The sequence below is a fragment of the Zalophus californianus genome, chromosome 15, assembly GCF_009762305.2.
Source record: "Zalophus californianus isolate mZalCal1 chromosome 15, mZalCal1.pri.v2, whole genome shotgun sequence".
Lineage (NCBI taxonomy): Eukaryota > Metazoa > Chordata > Mammalia > Carnivora > Otariidae > Zalophus > Zalophus californianus.
The window spans coordinates 30,384,826-30,403,978 of record NC_045609.1 but is presented as its reverse complement, the minus strand read 5'-3'; the positions used below and the strand labels follow the sequence as shown (position 1 = coordinate 30,403,978).

The 19,153-nt window shown below is 39.1% G+C and overlaps 1 protein-coding gene across 1 annotated transcript in view; it reads right to left on the bottom strand.

Annotated features, from left to right (window-relative positions):
• Positions 1 to 725: 725 nt before the first annotated feature.
• KIFBP (kinesin family binding protein) overlaps positions 726 to 19,153 on the bottom strand; it is a 39,488-nt gene continuing 21,060 nt past the window's right edge. Inside the window, exons 3-7 of the mRNA XM_027596931.2 lie at positions 15,249 to 15,328; positions 14,748 to 14,931; positions 12,012 to 12,096; positions 6,490 to 6,605; positions 726 to 2,147 (exon numbers count right to left, since the gene is read on the bottom strand). Of these exons, the coding sequence (XP_027452732.1) occupies positions 1,272 to 2,147; positions 6,490 to 6,605; positions 12,012 to 12,096; positions 14,748 to 14,931; positions 15,249 to 15,328 (1,341 nt within the window). The 3' untranslated portion in view covers positions 726 to 1,271. The remainder of the gene's footprint in view (positions 2,148 to 6,489; positions 6,606 to 12,011; positions 12,097 to 14,747; positions 14,932 to 15,248; positions 15,329 to 19,153) is intronic.

The window sequence follows — 19,153 nt, the reverse complement described above, 5'->3', positions numbered from 1 at the left end:
TCCTACTAAATGTTTACCGTATCACTCTGGTTCCTTCCTTAATAGCACTCATGACCTGAAATCACTTTGCTCCTTTGTTCACTTGCTCCATGAGAGCAGGACCTTGTTGATCTTGCTCATCACAGTATCGTTTATGCTTAGAAAAGTGAGAACACAGTACCTGACCCACAGTCGACATTTAATAATCAATATTAAATACTGAGTGAGTTATACATGCCTGTTATGCTCAGATTTTTTTTCCTGAAAAATTGATCTCAGAGGAAAAGGTGTTTATCACACCTTTATGTTTCAGAATCTTAAGAGTCGACTGAGTCCTAGGCTTTGTGAAGCAAATTAATAGGCAAGCCAACATACAGAGCTATTCTCTGTATCAAATCTCACAAATGATCTTGATTTTGTGCTTCATAGGGACTCCATCTCAATTCTTCATTTCTTGAAATGACATATATCAACAATGTTATTCTGAAGTACATGTCCTTTTTTAACAGTGCTTCAACGTTTATAGATATACCAAAATGCTCTTATAAGAAACTCGGCCAATAAGATTTTTCTGGCACAGAGACTATCTCAAATACTTCTTCAGTGAATGAGGTTTTAATGTTTTCTAACTGCGCGATGGTGCCAAAGAAATATTCTCCTCTGGCTTCAAGTAGAGCAATACCTTCGAAGTGTCAAAAATAAAACTGATTCTTACAAGAAAACAAAAGAGTAAATGGAACCTTTTATTAGTGAAACAAGTCAATTTATTTTATTTCCAACAAGGCCTTTTCCTCTATAAATGAGACAAACTACAGTACTTTACAACAATATAACTTAGTTTTTTGATGTTTTCAGAAAAGAAGCCATTTCTCTGGGAAATAGGAAAGTAAATATTTTGGGAAGAATAACTACAGGAAGTTACTTTTCAATTAACAGGCTTGACTACCAGGTATGTAACTCCAGAATTGTTCCTCTTAACAAATCTATCAAGTACTAGCCAACAAAGAACCTACCTTTAGAAACCGAGGCAGGAAAGGTTTCTACTTAAATAGGAAACAAGCAATCTAACATACCAATCACATGTCACCTTAACAAGGCAATTTACATAATTAGGTATAAATTATCTTTATGTTGATTAAGGTCCTAGCAAAGACAATTGGTCTGTTACATCAATTTCAAACTGCACTCATCTGGCTAGAAAGGTAAACATCACAATGGAATGGGGCTTGTTTGACTAAGGGGAAAAACTCTCTTCAATATTGCACATTTTCTTTCATTAAAAACAAGGATTATTAAGTCAAGGCCATCTTGGTTCTGAATCTCTCCATTTTTGTTGGAAGAAGACTCACCATCTCTTTACTAAGTTCTAACTCAACTTCTATTTCCTGGGCAGCCTCAGGGTGCTTTTCACAGTAATCAACAATAAATTTGTAATGTTCCAATGATGTTGCCAAATTTTCTAGCTCTTTCTTGGGATCTGCAGTGATGATTTTCCCATAGAGACGGGCAACTCGAAATTTAGCTAGCATGGCAGGGCGAAGAACATCTTCCCCAATATGCTCAGGAAAGACTTTATTCGGGTCTCTCAGGGAGTCTAAGAAGAGCTGGTAGTATTTCAATGCTGACTTATTGAGATTATTTATTTTTTTTACAATGTGTGAATCGGGGTCCCTCAGCTTGTCAGCAATGGCAACCTTCAAATCCATCATATCATAGTACGCATGTGCAATCTCAAATTGAATCTGCCTGTTGACCAACAGGTAATACTGCGGGTTCAGGTCCACAATGAGGGGCTCTAGCATGGCTATTCTCCGTTTATGCATCTTGCACCGTCTCTCCATATCGGTTTCAAAGAAGGCAAGTACCTTAAACAGAGCACTGTGGTCCTGGACCACTTCGATATGGTCAGTGACATAACCATCAATCTGAAAGAACTCTTTTGCCTCAAAGACATAGTGCTGACCCAGTAAGAACAGTTCTCTGGCTTCTTCAAAATCTAGAGGTCTCAGGTAGCTCACTTTCTCTTCCACCGCAGAGATGGCGTCACACAGCTCACCAGCTCCAAACTGTACAGCTTTCTTCCTCATCCTTTCTTCCTCATCTAGTTCTTTTTTCCTTAAAGCTCTAAGTTCAGACTGTTTATCAAGATCAAGCTCTCCTATGTTGTCCTGAAAGAAAAAATACATTATGGTGAGAAAGGACACTGATCTCCTGCCGTTGAATAATATTACGGCAAACTTAATAGGAAAGAAAAGAAGGCCCTCTTTCTCAGCTGGGCTTCTGGAGGTGCTACAATCTTACACCTCTTTTGAGACTTCTTTCTTCTAAAACTGTATTTCAATTGTATTAAAAATGTTAAGAAATAGGGGCGCCTGGGTGGCTCAGATGGTCAAGTGTCTGCCTTCGACTCAGGTCATGGTCCCGGGGTCCTGGGATCGAGCCCCGCATCGGGCTCCCTGCTCAGCGGGGAGCCTGCTTTTCCCTCTCCCTCTGCTGCTCCCCCTGCTTACTCTCTCACTCTCTCTGTCGAATAAATAAATAAAATCTTTAAAACAAATGTAAGAAATAGGAAAAGGTATTTAAATCAAATAAGCTGCTCACATATGACTTTCCTCTCTGGGGAACTAAAACTCATTTATAGTTTCTTCTTCAGGTAAGATAAACGCATATGAAAGAACTTTAGAGACTGTGAAACATTATATACATGTACTAAGTTATTAGTATTTTAATATTAGGGTAAGACTGTAATCTACATCCTAAAAATATTGCACCGAGATGCCATTAAGATTAATGATATGCTAGAAGTTATTTAATGAAATACAGAGAAATGTCCAGGTCTCAAAGACACTAAAGTGAAGATAGTTAAATCTGTCAAAGTTATCTCCTCCTAACTCTCAAGGCAAAAAAAAAAAAGAGGTAAAATGGTTTAAAAAATAGACTAAGCGGGGCGCCTGGGTGGCTCAGTCGGTTAAGCGTCTGCCTTCAGCTCATGATCCCATGGTCCTGGGATTGAGCCCCACACCATGCTCCTTGCTCAGTGGGGAGCCTGCTTCTCCCTCTCCTTCTGCCTGCCATTCTTCCTGCTTGTGCACGCCCTCTCTCTCTTTCTCTGACAAATAAATAAATAAAATCTTAAAAAAAAAAAAAAAGACTAAGGTCGGGGTGCACTGGTGGTTCACTCGGTCAAGAGTCCTACTCTTGGTTTCAGCTGAGGTCATGATCTCATGGGTCCTGGGATCAACCCCATGGCAGGCTCCTCAATCAGCACAGAGTCTGCTTGAGATTGTCTCTTTCCCTCTCATTCTGCCCCTCCTCCCACTCATAACCCCACTCTCTCTCTCAAATAATCTTAAAAAACAAAAAACAAAAAAACTAAGCTCATCTTTCTCTCCCTGGCCAATAAAACTGAACATCAGATCCCTCTATGCTCCACCCCTAAGCCTTCTCTTCCTGTCACTCAACATCGTCTCTTGATCTGCACCGTTCAAAACAGTAGCCACGGGCCACATGTGGATGACTCCTGGGCACTGGAAATGCAGCAAGTTCAAAGCGAGACGTGAGCTGTATTTACAACATATATATCCAATTTTTAAGACTTAATTCAAAAATAATTTTAAATCTCTTTAATATTGATGACCTACAGAAATGACAATTTTTTAAATATAATCTGGGTTTAAAAAGTATAAAGTTAATTCACCCTTTTTCCTTTTCTAATGTGGCCATTAGAAAATTGAAAATTACAGGGCGCCTGGGTGGCTCAGTCAGTTAAGCGTCTGCCTTTGGCTCAGGTTGTGATCCCAGGGTCCTGGGATCGAGTCCCCCATCGGGCTCCCTGCTCAGAAGGGTCCTGCTTCTCCCTCTGCCTGCCACTCCCCCGCTTGTACTCTCTCTCTCTCCCTGTCAAATAAATAAATAAAATCTTTAAAAAAGAAAAAAGAAAGAAAACTGAAAATTACATACATGGCTGGTATTCTATTTCTATTGGACAGCGCTGCCCTAGAGGTGACTGTTCATACCCACGTCCGCCACTGTCATCCGTGGGAGGATGGCTCACAAACAGAGCTACAGCCCATGCCTCTTCTCAAGCTCCAGACCCATAGCTACAGCTCCCTGTATGGCCTCTCCTCTAAGAACACTCAAAGGCTCCTCAGCTGCAGGATGTCCACAATGGGACTCCTATCCTTCTTCAGCTGTTTCCTATTCTAGTGCTGTTTAAGTGAAGAAGCCTCCATCAATCTGGATAGCCAACAACCTAGGAATCATCCTTGAGATGTCCCTCTCCTCTCCCCTTTACCCTGCACTTTCAGTCTATCACCAAGTCCTTTACATTTTGTTTCCCAAATACCTCTAGAATCCATTCTTTCCGCTTTATCTCTTCTGCCACCATCCTAGACCAAGCTCCCTTCACATTTCACCTGGACGGCTCCAGTGGTCTTCTAACAAATCTCCCTCCTCTACTGTTGCTTCCCCTCAATTCATTCTCCACTCTGCCACCTAAGCGATTGTTCCAAAACCCTTCAAGCCTTCCACTCCTCGAAGGCCCTGCTGGTTCCAGCCCCTTTCAAACTCTATCTTACATCACGTGCTCTCCTACTCTGCTCCAGCCTCACAGGCCTTTGTGCCATCCCACCTAAGACACCATGCTCCCTGTGCCCCAGAACATGCTGCCTCAGCTTGCTGGAATGCTGAGCCTGCTATTCTCCAGTCCAGCTAATTCCTACTCATTCCCAGAGCATCCTTCACATGTTACTTCCTCCTATATGTCCTCTGGCATGTGTCTCCCCTTTGTGGAACAAAGTTGCACTTTTTTTTTTAAGATTTTATTTATTTATTTGGCAGAGAGAGACACAGCGAGAGCAGGAACACAAGCAGGGGGAGGGGGAGAGGGAGAAGCAGGCTTCCCACTAAACAGGGAGCCCGATGCAGGCCTCGATCCCAGGACCCTGGGATCATGACCTGAGCCAAAGGCAGACGCTTAACTGACTGAGCCACCCAGGTGTCCCCAAAGTTGCACTTTTATGTGAAGTAAAACCCCAAGTCTACTCTTCCTTCTCCTAGGACAACGACTAGCACAGAGCTGGCATAAACTGTGTAGGTCTTAAGCTTGAATTGAAGAAGGCTTTTCAGGTAAACAGATAATCAAAGGATGAAGTTAAAATAACAAAGTCAGATTAAGGAAAATCTGAGTAATTTAAGAGCAAGCAACTATTTTAACTAGTTTCAAGTAATCAGGTGACACGTTCTGGTGCCCAGTCTGGAAAACATCAACTAAGTGAAGGGTATGAGTTAAATGATGGTGTATTTTGCTTGGCACAATTACTTCAAATGCAAGCCCTAAGTCTCCAAAATCTTATTTACTTACTTGCTTCCTGGCTGCTTGGTTATTTAGATGCTTTCCTGGCCACTTTCTGAGCAGAAGAAAGCTGACAACTTTTCCTGGATCCAGCTTCTCTAGACGTAAAACTTCCTAGTTCTCCCTACTTCCTTTCTTTCCCAAATATGCCTCACCTTTACCCTCTACCTCTAAAATGCTCTCATCCTTGCACAATGTATGCTTCTGGGGTTTTATGGTTTGTTTTTCTTTTGTTTCGTAGTTTCATGGGTTCTATATTATCACTAGTAAAAATTATTGTATTTTAATGCATGTATGAAAAAAAAAAAAGCATAACTCCTCCAGGAAAGTTTTCTATGTATCTATGTTTAGTATACTGCATCCAAAGGATTTACTTTCCCTCCTTAGTGGTTAGAAACTAGGATTCAGTATGAATTAGTAATGATGATTATGACCATGAACATTTACTGAGGACTTAGTATGTCTAGGGTACTTTTCTGAGCCCTTTGCATATACTATTAATTTAACTCTGATAACATTATTAGGTAAGTACTGTTATCATCTCCATCTCCTTTGTGAGAAAATTGAGACAAAGAGAGATTAAGTAAATTGCCACAAACATACAACTATAAACTGGCAGGGCTATTTCCAGATATATATTTTTATAAAATAAATATAAATATATATACCGTATAAAGTATATAAAGGTTAGATTGCTTATAGTCTAAAAAGAGGTGAAGAAAAAGGTGAGAATATTAATAGAGATAATACAAAGCAAAATCTAAGTGATTTAGGGCAGGCAAGGAATGTTTTATGGAGTTTAAAGAAGGGAAATGATACCTGTAGGCTATGAAAAATTACACACTGAACAATTAATATACTGAGAACCTACCATGCCTGAGATAATGATATACCGTGAATACAACACAGCCCCCACCTCTCAAGGAATTTATATTCTACCCAAAGGAAAGTCTTTAAGGAAAAAGTGGTATTTGAGATAGACCTTAAATAAATAAGACTCTAAAAGGTAGAGATGGGAGAGCAAGAACTATTTGAGAGCATTCTGCATGCTTTGTATAATAAACATGCAGTAAGCCCAATGAGCATAATTCCCATTTTAAGCTTTTACTTCCATCTTGCTTATTTAAGAAAGAAAAGGCACCTTTTGACTACATTACCTGCATGGAAAGCTGGGCATTCTGCAGGAGAGTCAAGCAATACTTGATCCAGCATCTTGCTATTTCTCCTTTTCTTTGATGATAAAGCTCTGGCACATCTCCCTCAGCTTCAGTAGCTAAAATCACACAACGTTATTTGCCTAAGTTAATGGTCACAATCGCAATTTTCATTGTGTATTACATTCTTTTTATAGCACTTTCCCCTGAATTTAAGAGTAACAGATTCTCACTGAAGCAATGGAGGGAAAACCGACCCAAAATTCCTACCACCCAGAGGCACTCACTGCTATTATTTTTGTAGATTTCTTTCTAGTTTTTTCTTATGTGTTATCTGTTGGTAAAAACTAAGGTCACAATGTATATTCAATTTTGAATATAGATTTTTCTTTATATATCATACCACTAACACTTCACTCATATCATTATCAACTCTAACATTTTTAAGTACAGTCTTGTATACAATTAAATAGATGTTCCCTACTTTATATAACTATTCTTCTAATATAACCATTCTTCTAATTCTGTTGTTTCTACTTCTTCTATAAGAAACAAGTCTAAACAAAGGTCATGATCTTGAGGTTGTGGGATCGAGCCTGACATCGGGCTCTGTGCTCAGTGCGGAGTCTGCTTCAGATTCTCTCTACCTTTCCCTCTCACTCATTCTCTCTCTCTCAAATAAATAAATAAAATTAAAAAAAGATTCTCTCCCTCCCTCTGCCCCTCCCCTAAGTTTGTGCACGCACACATGGTCTCTCAAAAAAAGAAGAAAAATAGTGTGAAACAAGGTGAAAGTTAGCATAATTATTAATCAATTTGTCAAAAATTCCAATTTAGTGAAATTCGAATTGAAATAGAGTTCTCATGAATTAAAAGGTAGTCCTAAGTGCAAAGCTTCCCCCAAATTAATATTCAGAATGATGAATATAGTTTAATGAAGGGCCAATTATTTCATTTTGTAATGCAAGTCCCATGTCCAGTTTTACCAAAATATTTAAGTTACATCTGTGGAGGGCATTCCTTTTTTTTTTTTTTTTAAAGATTTTATTTATTTATTTGACAGAGAGAGACACAGCAAGAAAGGGAACACAAGCAGGGCGAGTGGGAGAGGGAGAAACAGGCTCCCCGCTGAGCAGGTATCCCGATGCGGAACTCGATCCCAGGACCCTGGGATCATGACCTGAGTCAAAGGCAGATGCTTAACCGAATGAGCCACCCAGGCATCCCGAGGGCATTCCTTTTTAAAAGGAAAAATTTATTTTAAGATTTCTCATGATTTGGGGCACCTGGGTGGCTCAGTCTGTTAAGCATCCAACTCTTGATCTCAGCTCAGGTCTTGATCTCTGGGTCGTGAGTTCAAGCCTCACACTGGTCTCCACACGGCATGGAGAGTACTTAAAAAATAAATAAAATGACAATGTAAATAAATAAATAAATTTCATCATTTAAATTATTTTGGTTTTCACTATTTAAAAAAAATCCTGGGGCACCTGGGTGGCTCAGTCGTTAAGCATCTGTCTTCAGCTCAGGTCATGATCCCAGGGTCCTGGGATCGAGCCCCGCATGGGGCTCCCTGCTCAGCGGGGAGCCTGTTTCTCCCTCTTCCACTCCCCCTGCTTGTGTTCCCTTTCTCACTGTGTCTCTCTCTGTCAAATAAATAAATAAAATCTTTAAAAAAAATCCTTTGTAACATGAAATAACATTTTCCATCACATTAGATTTAATGCAGTACTGCATTAAACTTTCCTCTGTAGTCTACCTTTTTCCATCAACATGGGTGTGCCACCAACACCAAGTACAGCAGTCACAGTGCCCAGCTCTACAGGGAGAGAGTCAAGTTGCTAGCCTACCAAACAACACGGAAGCACAGCACTGAAGCAAGTCACTGGTGGGTTGGATTGTCTCCTTTAGATGAATATTTGTTTCAGCAGAGAAAGTGGGTTTTGGGACACCTGGGTGGCTCAGTCATTAGGCATCTGCCTTCAGCTCAGGTCATGATCCCAGCGTCCTGGGATCGAGCCCCACGTCGGGCTCCCTGCTCAGCGGGGAGCCTGCTTCTCCCTCTCCCACTCTCCCTGCTTGTGTTCCCTCTCTCACTCTCTCTCTCTCTCTGTCAAATAAATAAAACCTTTAAAAAAAAAAAGTGGGTTTGTTATTTCTTTTTATTTATTTAGAGAGAGAGATTTATTTATTTGAGAGAGACAGAGCAGAGGGAGGGAAAGAGAGAGAGGGAGAGAATCTCAAGCAAACTCCCCATTGAGTGGGGGGCCCAACATGGGGCTCGATCCCATGACCCTGAGATCATGATGTCAGGCAAAATCAAGAGGCAGACGTTTAACCAACTAAGCCACCCAGGCGCCCCCAAAAAGTGGTTTTTATCTCCAACAGTAAAACTAAAGAACAACATACAATCGATTCTCATTATCCGTTGTAGTTATGGTCTATAAAGTTACTGTGAACACAGAATTATTAGCAAATGCTGAAACACTGCTCCTCGGGAAAATACAGGGTTAGATTCCCATGGGTTTCCAGTCATATTTTCACCAACTGATCAATATGTATAACTTTATTTCATGTGTCTTTCTGTTTAACGACCCCTTATTTAGTATATATTGTTGGCTTATTAACACTGAGCTCAGGACCAACAGCACTCTAACTTGTGCCTGAATGGGGCTTATCTAACATTGCAGTTTCTCCATAAGGCAGTCACAGCTTTCATGTGTTTACAAACACCAGAGAGCACCTTGGCACTACATGGGGGCCATTTTAACGAATGAACCACCCAGGCGCCCCTACATGGGGACCATTTTAAACAATGAAATTACCAAAAAAAACACAAAAATATGAAGAACGGGTACCGAATAAACCACAGAAAGGACACTTATTTACTATATGAGAGCTGAAACAAGAAGGCGACTGTTGCCTTGTTCCATATCAGCTGGGAACGTGCACCTCAGGTAACTCAACTTTTTTGTTGTTCTGCACAAATGACCACAGAAGTACCTCCAGTACTGAGTTTGGGGTTACAAGTAAATTGTAGCAATAGGTGAATCCGCAAATATGTAATCCACAAATAATGAGGACTGACACTACTCTGGAACTTGTACTTAGATATGAAGTCCTTTTTCTTTCTCTTTCAGAAATAGCTCGTGGATCTGGGTACTTGACTTCCTTAAGGGTTGGAAGCAAAAGTTACTGGGTTGATAACTTAGTAAAATGTGCTCAGGGCCCTATGTAGATATGTTACCGATTTTATAATAATAAAAAGTACCAATCTTTTTTTAAAATTGAAATACAACCGATATGTGACATTACAGCTGACCTGAACTACACAGGTTTGAACAGCACAGGTCCACTTATACATGAATTTTTTTACAGTATAGCACTGTAAATGTACTTTCTCTTCCTTATGATTTTCCCACCATTTTCTTTTATCTGGCTTATTTCACTGTAAGAATAGAGTATTAATACATATAACATACAAAATATGTGTTGTTTTTTATGGTAAGGCATCTGGTCCACAGTAAGCTCTTAGTAATTAAGTTCTGGGGAGTCAAAATTTATACATGGATTTTTTTTTTTTTAAGATTTTATTTATTTGAGAGAGAGAGAATGAGAGATAGAGAGCACAAGAGGGAAGAAGGTCAGAGGGAGAAGCAGACTCGCCGCTGAGCGGGGAACCCAATGCGGGACTGATCCCAGGACTCCAGGATCATGACCTGAGCTGAAGGCAGTCGCCCAACCAACTGAGCCACCCAGGCGCCCGGATTTTTTTTTTTTTTTTTGACAGAGAGAGAGATACAGTGAGAGAGGGACACAGCAGGGGGAGTGGGAGAGGGAGAAGCAGGCTTCCTGCTCAGCAGAGAGCCCAATGTGGGACTTGATCGTAGGACCCTGGGATCATGACCTGAGCCGAAGGCAGACACTTAACGACTGAGCCACCCAGGCGCCCCTATACATGGATTTTTAACTACAAAGGGGACAGGCACCCCTAACCCCCCCATTATTCAAGGATCAACTATATATTAGTTTCATACGCACAACATAATGATTTGATGTTTGTATATATTACAAAATGATCATCACAGTAAGTCTAGTTAGTATTTATGACCATACACAGTTCAATTTTTCTTGCAATGAGACTTTAAAGATATACCCTCTTGGCAAATTTCAATATGCAATACAGTATTAACTATAATCACCACACTGTATATTACATCCCCAATTTAATTATAACTGGAAGTTTATATCTTCTGCTAAAAAAGATTCTTCTTTTTCTCTTTTTTTTCTGAATAATAATCCACTGTACATATACACCATATTTTCTTTATCCACTCATCCATCAACGGACATTTGTTTTCATATCTTGGTAACTGTAAATAATACTGCAGTAAACACGGGGGTGCATATATTTTTTCAAATTAGTGTTTTCTTTTTCTCTGGGTAAATACCCAGAAGTGGAATTACTGAACTGTATGTTATTTCTATTTTTAATTTTTTGAGGACCCTCCATACTGTTTTCCACAGTGGCTACACCAATTTACATTCTCACTAACAGTGCACAAGGGTTCCCTTTTCTTCACATCCTCACCAACACTTGTTATTTCTTATCTTTTTCATAAAAGCCACTCTTACAAGTATGAGATGATATCTCACTGTAGTTCTGATTTTCTCAAATATACGAATTAACTGTGATTTTTAAAACTAAATAAAATACTATAATTAAAAACTAGACATTTGGACACATCACTTACGCAGGATGCCAACCAAAAATGTGTCATCTGATTCTTAGCCTAAGGAAACATCAAACACCAACTTATGGAAATCTAATGTAATAACTGGCTTGTATTTTTCAAAAATGTCCGTGAATGAAAGAGAAAGAATGGCTGGGAAACTGTTCCAGAGCAAAGCACAGTAAAGAGATGTGACAATTAAATGTAGTATGAAGGGCACCTGGGTGGCTCAGCCGTTAAGCATCTGCCTTCGGCTCAGGTCATGGTCCCAGGATCCTAGGATTGAGTCCCACATTGGGGTCCCTGCTCAGAGGAAAGCCTGCTTCTCCCTCTCCCACTGTCCCTGCTTGTGTTCCCTCTCTCTATCAAATAAATAAATAAAAATCTTTAAAAAAAAATAAGTAAATGTAGTACAAAATCATGAATTGGATACTCTAGTACCAGAAAGGACATTACAGGGATAATTAATGAAAAGGAAATATGCACTATAGATAAGAGATTTGTATCAATGTTATATTTCCTGTTCTATGGTTATGTAAGAAAATATTCTTAGGAAATATATACTGAAGTATCAAAGGGTTAAAGGAGCCTAATGGATGCAATCTTCTCTCAAATGCTTCTGAAGAACAATAAAATGTGATTGCAAATGAGGCAATTATTAAAAGTTGGTGAAATGAGAAAGGCTATGGTAGTTCTTTGTTCTGTTCTTGAATTTTCTAAAATTTAAAAATTTAAAAGATTTCAAAATGTTTCTTAAAAGCTGTGTAATAAAACATGCACATATGAACTTACTGTCTTCTGTTGTTGAGATCTTTCCAGTTTGACCAAAAATGACATTAGCAGCAGATAAACAGTGCCTGGCCTCCATAAAACACAGCTGTTGAGGAAATAAACAAGATTAAGTGCAATTATCACCCAGCCTTATTTGCAATTAACACTTACATAAAGTCTTCTAATATGAGAAAAGCTATAAAATTAGGTAAGGAGACCTAAGGAGACCCTGTGTGGTTGCTGAACATTAAAAAGGTATATGACATATATTCTCTGGTTAAAAAGCCACCTCAAATATTAAAATAACAATGCCCCCAAACTCGTAATAATAATCCAAACTGGCTGAGAGACAACTGCTGAGTGAACTGAAAGTTAGCTCTCTTCCAGTTATCAATAAGTATAATTCAAGAATGCCTATCATCCTAGACTGAGAGTGCTTCAGACAGTCCTTTAGGTTCAATCCACATAGCCAAAATGCCATGCGTGATAAATGTGTCCCTTGTCAGAGAACTTGGAGATTTAATTTTCTGAGGTTTAGAGATCTCTCTATATATCCTACTTCAAAGGCAAAAAGGGAAATATGGATAGGAAGAGATTCCTGTCTCCTAGAATTTGGAGAATTTACATATAATGAATGTGGATTCCCACCAAGTTTTGAAGTTAACAGATCTCCACAGATGAACTTTCTGGAATTGCTTTACCAACACACTCGAAGACTTCCTAATTCAAATTTGGGCATGGTAAAGTTCTCATCCACTTGGAGAAGATCTCCTTGTTAATTTAAACATTTTGCATTTATCATGTAAGTCACAGGACCAACCCAGCAGAAATACAAAGTTAAAGTCCAACTTTTAGTTGGAAGCCACCCTCATCAGTTAAATGTCTAGTTCGTATTAATAATACCTCATTTTGTTGAGAAGATTTTTCATGGTTGGCTATGACTTTAAAATCTCAGCATTAAACGTATCTCTCCATGATAGCAAATTCAGAAGCCACCTTGAGAAGAGCTGGGTACCGTGTACAGTATTAGCCCAGCAACATAATCTACAGATCAGAATGTTGGTATTACACCTCAGAAGCCCAAAGAAAGTTACAGTTTACATGAAGAAGCTTTAACTGTCCCTCTACAATCCCTTACCCATCTTTATCACTTCAGCTTTAGTCAGAGTGGTTCCCTGTAAGCAGTCACTGCTACAACAGCGAGTGCCTTGTGCCCTCTAGGTGGCTGGTAAATGTGGGACTTTAGCACCTGCCAGGTAGGGACACATCAAGTAGCAAAACCTCATCACTGGAACCGGATGAAGATGAGAATGATATAAATGACAATTGCATTGTTTTAAAGAAAATGGTTCAAATCTCTTTTTGCAATATAACTCAGCTAGTTGTAACAAAAACTTATAAAACATTTTGGTTTAAAAAAAAAAGCACAGGGTGGGGGAGGTACTCATGAAAATTACTGCATGCTCCACATAAGCAATGCTTAACAACTTTAAATTTTTTATTACACTTCAAATTAATATCTAGATATCTTAGTACTATTAATATCGGTGGAGTTTAAGGTGTTAATTAAAATCACAGTGAATACGTGGCTTTAAAGTTGCTAAACAAAACAAATAAGGGGCCTCTGGAAGCTATAAAAAAAGGTGCCACAAGCAGAGGCACCGGATAACACTTTTGATGATGACCACAATGAAATGGATTCATGAAAGTTAGGTTTAACTGAATGCTCCAATAGACGCGACAGCGTTACTTACACGCTTGATCTTAGACCAAAGTCCTAGAAGCGATGCTGCAGTCACCACAGCCCTTTCTCGCCTGCTAATAGCTTTTCTGAATGAAATTCTGTGGGACAATACTTTAAACATAGGGCGCATTTACAGAACCAGCACTAACAAAAAGCTTAGAAAGGACAAAGGCCCAGTAAGGATATGGCAGCAGGTAACCAGAGAGATTTAAAGAAGGAACTCTGATAAGCAAAGAATTACCAAAATTTCAGAGTGAATCAGAAATACAAATAAAAGTAATTTCTACTGTGGAATACCTTATTGAGGATTAATAGAAAATCTGGCTGGGAAAGGTGGCTGAAAAGCGTTTTAGCATTAAAACTCTTACGGAAGAAAGGAATAAAATAGTCCAATTAAAAATATACCAACATGATTCTGAATAATTGTGATACACAACTGAGAAGCTCAAGTTTGTTCCTGTGTAATCCTCCAGAAGAAGTGTATCATAAAGAGCTACAACTCTGGAACTGAGCAGAGACATTTCCAACAGAGAAAAATTACTACGGAGGAGTTAATTCTAAAGAATAACTGAAATGCATCACATGCTTTTATCGAAGCCCACATTTAACAGTCAACTTCCTCGGACAAATCCTCATAGTTACCAGATTACCACTATATAAAGATAAAGCTGTATCTATAAGATAGACTCTGCAATTTAAGGTAACATCTCACTAGAATGCACTGATAGTGTTCTGTATCAAAAAAGATGGTCTTAGGTAACTAACATGTAATTTTAGGGCTAGCAGCATGTAAGACAAAGACAAAATTCAGCATCTTATGATTCAAAAGGATTAATGCAACAAAAAGCTACAAAAGTCTAATATACTGGCAAACTGGGCTGCACTTTTCTGTCCAGTTTACATCGTAAAATACAAGCTACCTGTTTTTAAAAGATGACATTTTCAAGGTACCCTGGTTCTATTTTTATACACACTAGCAGTAACTTTGTTAGACAACTATTTGAGAAGCTTACCTTATTGATGTAAAATTGCGACAAGGTAGCAGCATTAATAGCCCACTCTATAGGATGGTAGGCATTGTGTTCAAGCTGCCGTTTTAGGGTACTGTGACAATAATGAGCAGCCTTCTCAAACATTTCCATATGCTGGTAGACTTGAGCCAGGTAATAGAGGTTATGAGTATAAACCTTCTCAAATCTATGAAGAAAAAGTAAATATTTGTATAATGGCTTACAATTTATAAGGAACTTTCATATAGCTTGGTCATCTCACCAACCCTTCGATTTGGGTATGGCTAGTGCATCTATCTGACAGATAAGGAAAACGGAGCCTCAGATTTGAACAGGGTCACATATCTGGTAAGTGGCAAATGGACGTTTTTAAATCCATGTCCGAATCCACATTCTGTAACTTTAGGAGTGTCTCAAAAGAGAAAATACTGTGCTTTTTGGAACAATCATCTTATCTATACCATGTGGAATTACCTGTGAGAGCAGATTTCTGTACCTACTCACCTTTTTGATCTCTCTTGTTCAGTAAGTTTCTCTTCTTCAGGAAGAAAATGCTCAGTAGGATCAAGAGGAGGACTCCCAATCTACAATTAAAGAAAAACAAAACTCTAAAATTTTAAACTGTAAACACCAAGCGCCCTCTTCTGGAGAAACTGGAGAAATCAAATTTTTAAAGCCCAGTAGATTTCATTTTTTACTAGTTCCTTTTCATGTTACCCAAGAAGTAATTTTCTTAAGCATAAAATTTTAAAGAGTCAAACAAATAAAAGGTGATTGCCTAGAAGCTCACAGTTGACAAAATTTTAACTGCTGTGGGAGATGAAGTTCAAATATACTAAAAAAAGATCTACCAATTTGCCTTTTCTCTCAAGGGAATGAGAAAAGTATATAGATTGCCCCCTTTTAATACAGAGGCAATAAAATCAGTGATTCTGTTGTGTATTACCTTGGCCAAGTCACCCAATCTCTTGTGCTTCTGTTTTCTCATTGATGAAATTACCTCATAAGATTGTTATGAGGATTCAATGAGTTAATACAGGTAGGTAAGTCACTTATAAAACCATCTTAAGCCCTCCGCAAGAGCGCCACTACCACCTCATCTACTTCTGTGAGGACAGACCTATCCGCAAGACCAGCCTTGCTTTAAAGTGAATTTGTTCAACTTCAAATAGCAAAAATGCCTTCCATTTTTAAAAATGTGAGCTTACATTCTGGGCGTAAATGCTAAAAGTATCACAACTTGGGTTCCTAGAATTTACAGAAAGTAAAAATGACTAAGACAGGAAGCAAGGCCAAAGGCAAACACAATAGATAAGTAACTCTCCCAAGATCTCAATAATTTTGAGGGCTGTTTATATGCTAACTCTTTAAATAATATACATGCTTACTCTTTTTTGATGAAGGGAATTAATCAATGTATTATTTTCTATACATATTTCATTGTTACAGCTACCACATGTCATATATAACCCTAAATCAAACCACTCTCTTCTCTGAACTAAAACACAGGTATAACTCAGTACAAAAAGTTTGATATGTTTTATGTTTCTATATTAATACTAATGAAATATCATAAGTGTTTGGTATCTACACATTTTTTGAGAGGGGGAGGGACAGAGGAAGAGAAAGAGTGAGAATCTTAAGCAGACTTCATATCAAGCACAGAGCCCAACGTGGGCTCAATCTCACAACCCTGAGATCATGATCTGAGCTAAATTCAAGAGTCAGATGCTAAACCGACTGAGCCACCCAGCTGGCCTGGATCTTCACCTTTTTTTTTCTTAAGATTTTATTTGTTTGTCCGAGAGCGAGAGAGAGCGCGCAAGGGGAGAGGCAGGCAGAGGGAGAAGCAGGCTCTTCGCTGAGCAGGGAGCCTGATGCGGGACTCGATCCCAGGACCCCGAGATCACGACCCAAGCCGAAGGTAGACACTTAACCGACTGAGACACCCAGGTGTCCCGGATCTTCACATTTTAAATGAACAATTTCATGTATAGGAATGTGAGCCTAAAATCATGAAAGGAGGGTGTTCTATATGGCTAGATGTTTCTGTGATTTGTCGCACATAACTGACCACCTAGACCTGCACATACACAGGCAGGCTAATGGTTTTTGAGATTCATGCTATGTGAATAACCTTGGGAGCTTGGTTGTTTGAAATATATTATCTGGCCTCCAGACCAGAACTGGCCCTTCTGTTCTGGATGCCAAGAGCTACAAATCTTGTCTCACATCCCCTCCTGCTCCAGGCTGGGCTGGACCCCTGGAATGGGATCTGGGAGAGGAGGCAGACAAACATATCCCAGGCTCCTTGAAAATATAAAAACATGATAACATAGAAATGCAGCTCGCTCCAAACGCCATGTAAGCAAACAATGTTTAACTTCAAGCCCCATCATTTGCCCTATAAATATGGCCCTTATGAGGATAGTCAGTTAGAAGTCTCACCTAAGGGGAGGATGCTCCACCCAGGCCTCTCCACTGGGACTCCAGCCTGGCTGTTTCCACGGGGCTTCCCCAGCTAACGAGATTGGATGCTGTAAGTACCCAATGTGATGTAATTTTGCCTTATTCTCATTTATTGCAGACTCCCCATTGAGCCGGGAGCCCAATGTGGGGCCCGATCCTAGGACCCGGAGATCATGACCTGAGCCAAAGGCAGATGCTTAACCATCTGAGCCACCCAGGTGCCCCTACACTACACAGTTCTTAAAGAAGCAGCTCAAACTTATATTTTAGACTAAGTCCAATTACTGAGACAATACAGTGTAGTGGTTAAAAGTATGGGTTCTGTAATCAGGTCATGGGGGTGAGAATCCCAGCTTCACCACTTATTAGTGTGTGGCCTTGGGCAAGTCACAATCTAGTGTGCTTCTTTGTCCTCATCTATATAATAGGAATAACAAAAGTATCTACCTTATAAGTTGTCATGAGGATTAAATGAGTTAAAATTGGTAAATCATTTATAATAGTGCCTGCAGGTACTATAAATAAGTGCTTAAATGTTTGTTAAATAAGTAAAATATCAACAGTGGGAATATAACAAACTAAAAAGCTTCTACAGAGTGAAGAAACCCAAAAACAAAATGAAAAGGCAACCTACCAAATAGAAAATTTCTGCAAATCACGTATTTGAGAAGGGGTTAATATTCAAAATATATAAAAAACTCATGCGACTCAATAGCAAAAAGACCCAAACAATCTGATTTAAAAATGGGCAGAGGATCTAAATAGACATTATTCAAAAAAAGACATACAGATGGCTAACAAATACATGAAAAGATGGTCAACATCACTAATCATCAGGGAAATGCAAATCAAAACTACAATGAGGTATTACTTCACACCTGTTAGAATGGCTATTATCAAAAAAGACAAGAAATAACAAGTGTTGGCGAAGTTAGAGAAAAGGGAACCCTTGTGCACTGTTGGTAGAAATGTTAGGCAGCCTCTATGGAAAACAGTATGGAGGTTTCTCAAAAAATTAAAAATAGAACTACCATACGATCCAGCAATTCCACTTCTGGGTATTTATCCAAAGGAAATGAAAACACGAAAAGATAAAAGCACCCCCATGTTCACTGTAGCATTATTTACAACAGCCAAGACCTGGAAACAACCTAAGTGTCCATCAGTGAATAAATGGAGAAAAAATGTGGTGTGTGTACACACACACACACACACACACACACACACACACACACACAGGAAATTATTTAGCCATAAAAAAAAAAGGAAGGAAATCCTGCCATTTGTAATATGGATGGACTTTAAGGACCTTATGGTAAATGAAATAAGCCAGAGGGGCGCCTGGGTGGCTCAGTCGTTAAGCATCTGCCTTCCGCTCAGGTCATGATCCCAAGATGCTGGGATCCAGCCCCGCATCGGGCTCCCTGCTCCGCGGGAAGCCTGCTTCTCCCTCTCCCACTCCCCCTGCTTGTGTTCCCTCTCTCACTGTGTCTCTGTCAAATAAATAAATAAAATCTTAAAAAAAGAGTCAAAGAAAGACAAATACCATACGATCTCACTTATATATGGAATCTTAAAAAGAAAAAAAAGAAAAGCAAAAACACACAAGAAAAAAGAATGCGTAGATGCAGAGAGCAGACTGGTTGTTTCCAGAGGTGGAGGTAGTAGAGAAAAGGGTGAAGGTGGTCAAAAGACAAAACCTTCCAGTTATAACACAAACAAATCTCGGGGATGTACTGTACAGCATGATGCCTACAGTTAATAATACTGTATTGTATATTTGAATTTTGCTAAAAGAACAGATCTTAAAAGTTCTCATCACAAGAAAAAAAACTGTAAATGTATGTGGTGACAGATGTTAACTCGACTTGTGATCATTTCACAATATAGACAGATATTGAATCATTATGTGGTACATCCTATACTAATATAATGTTATA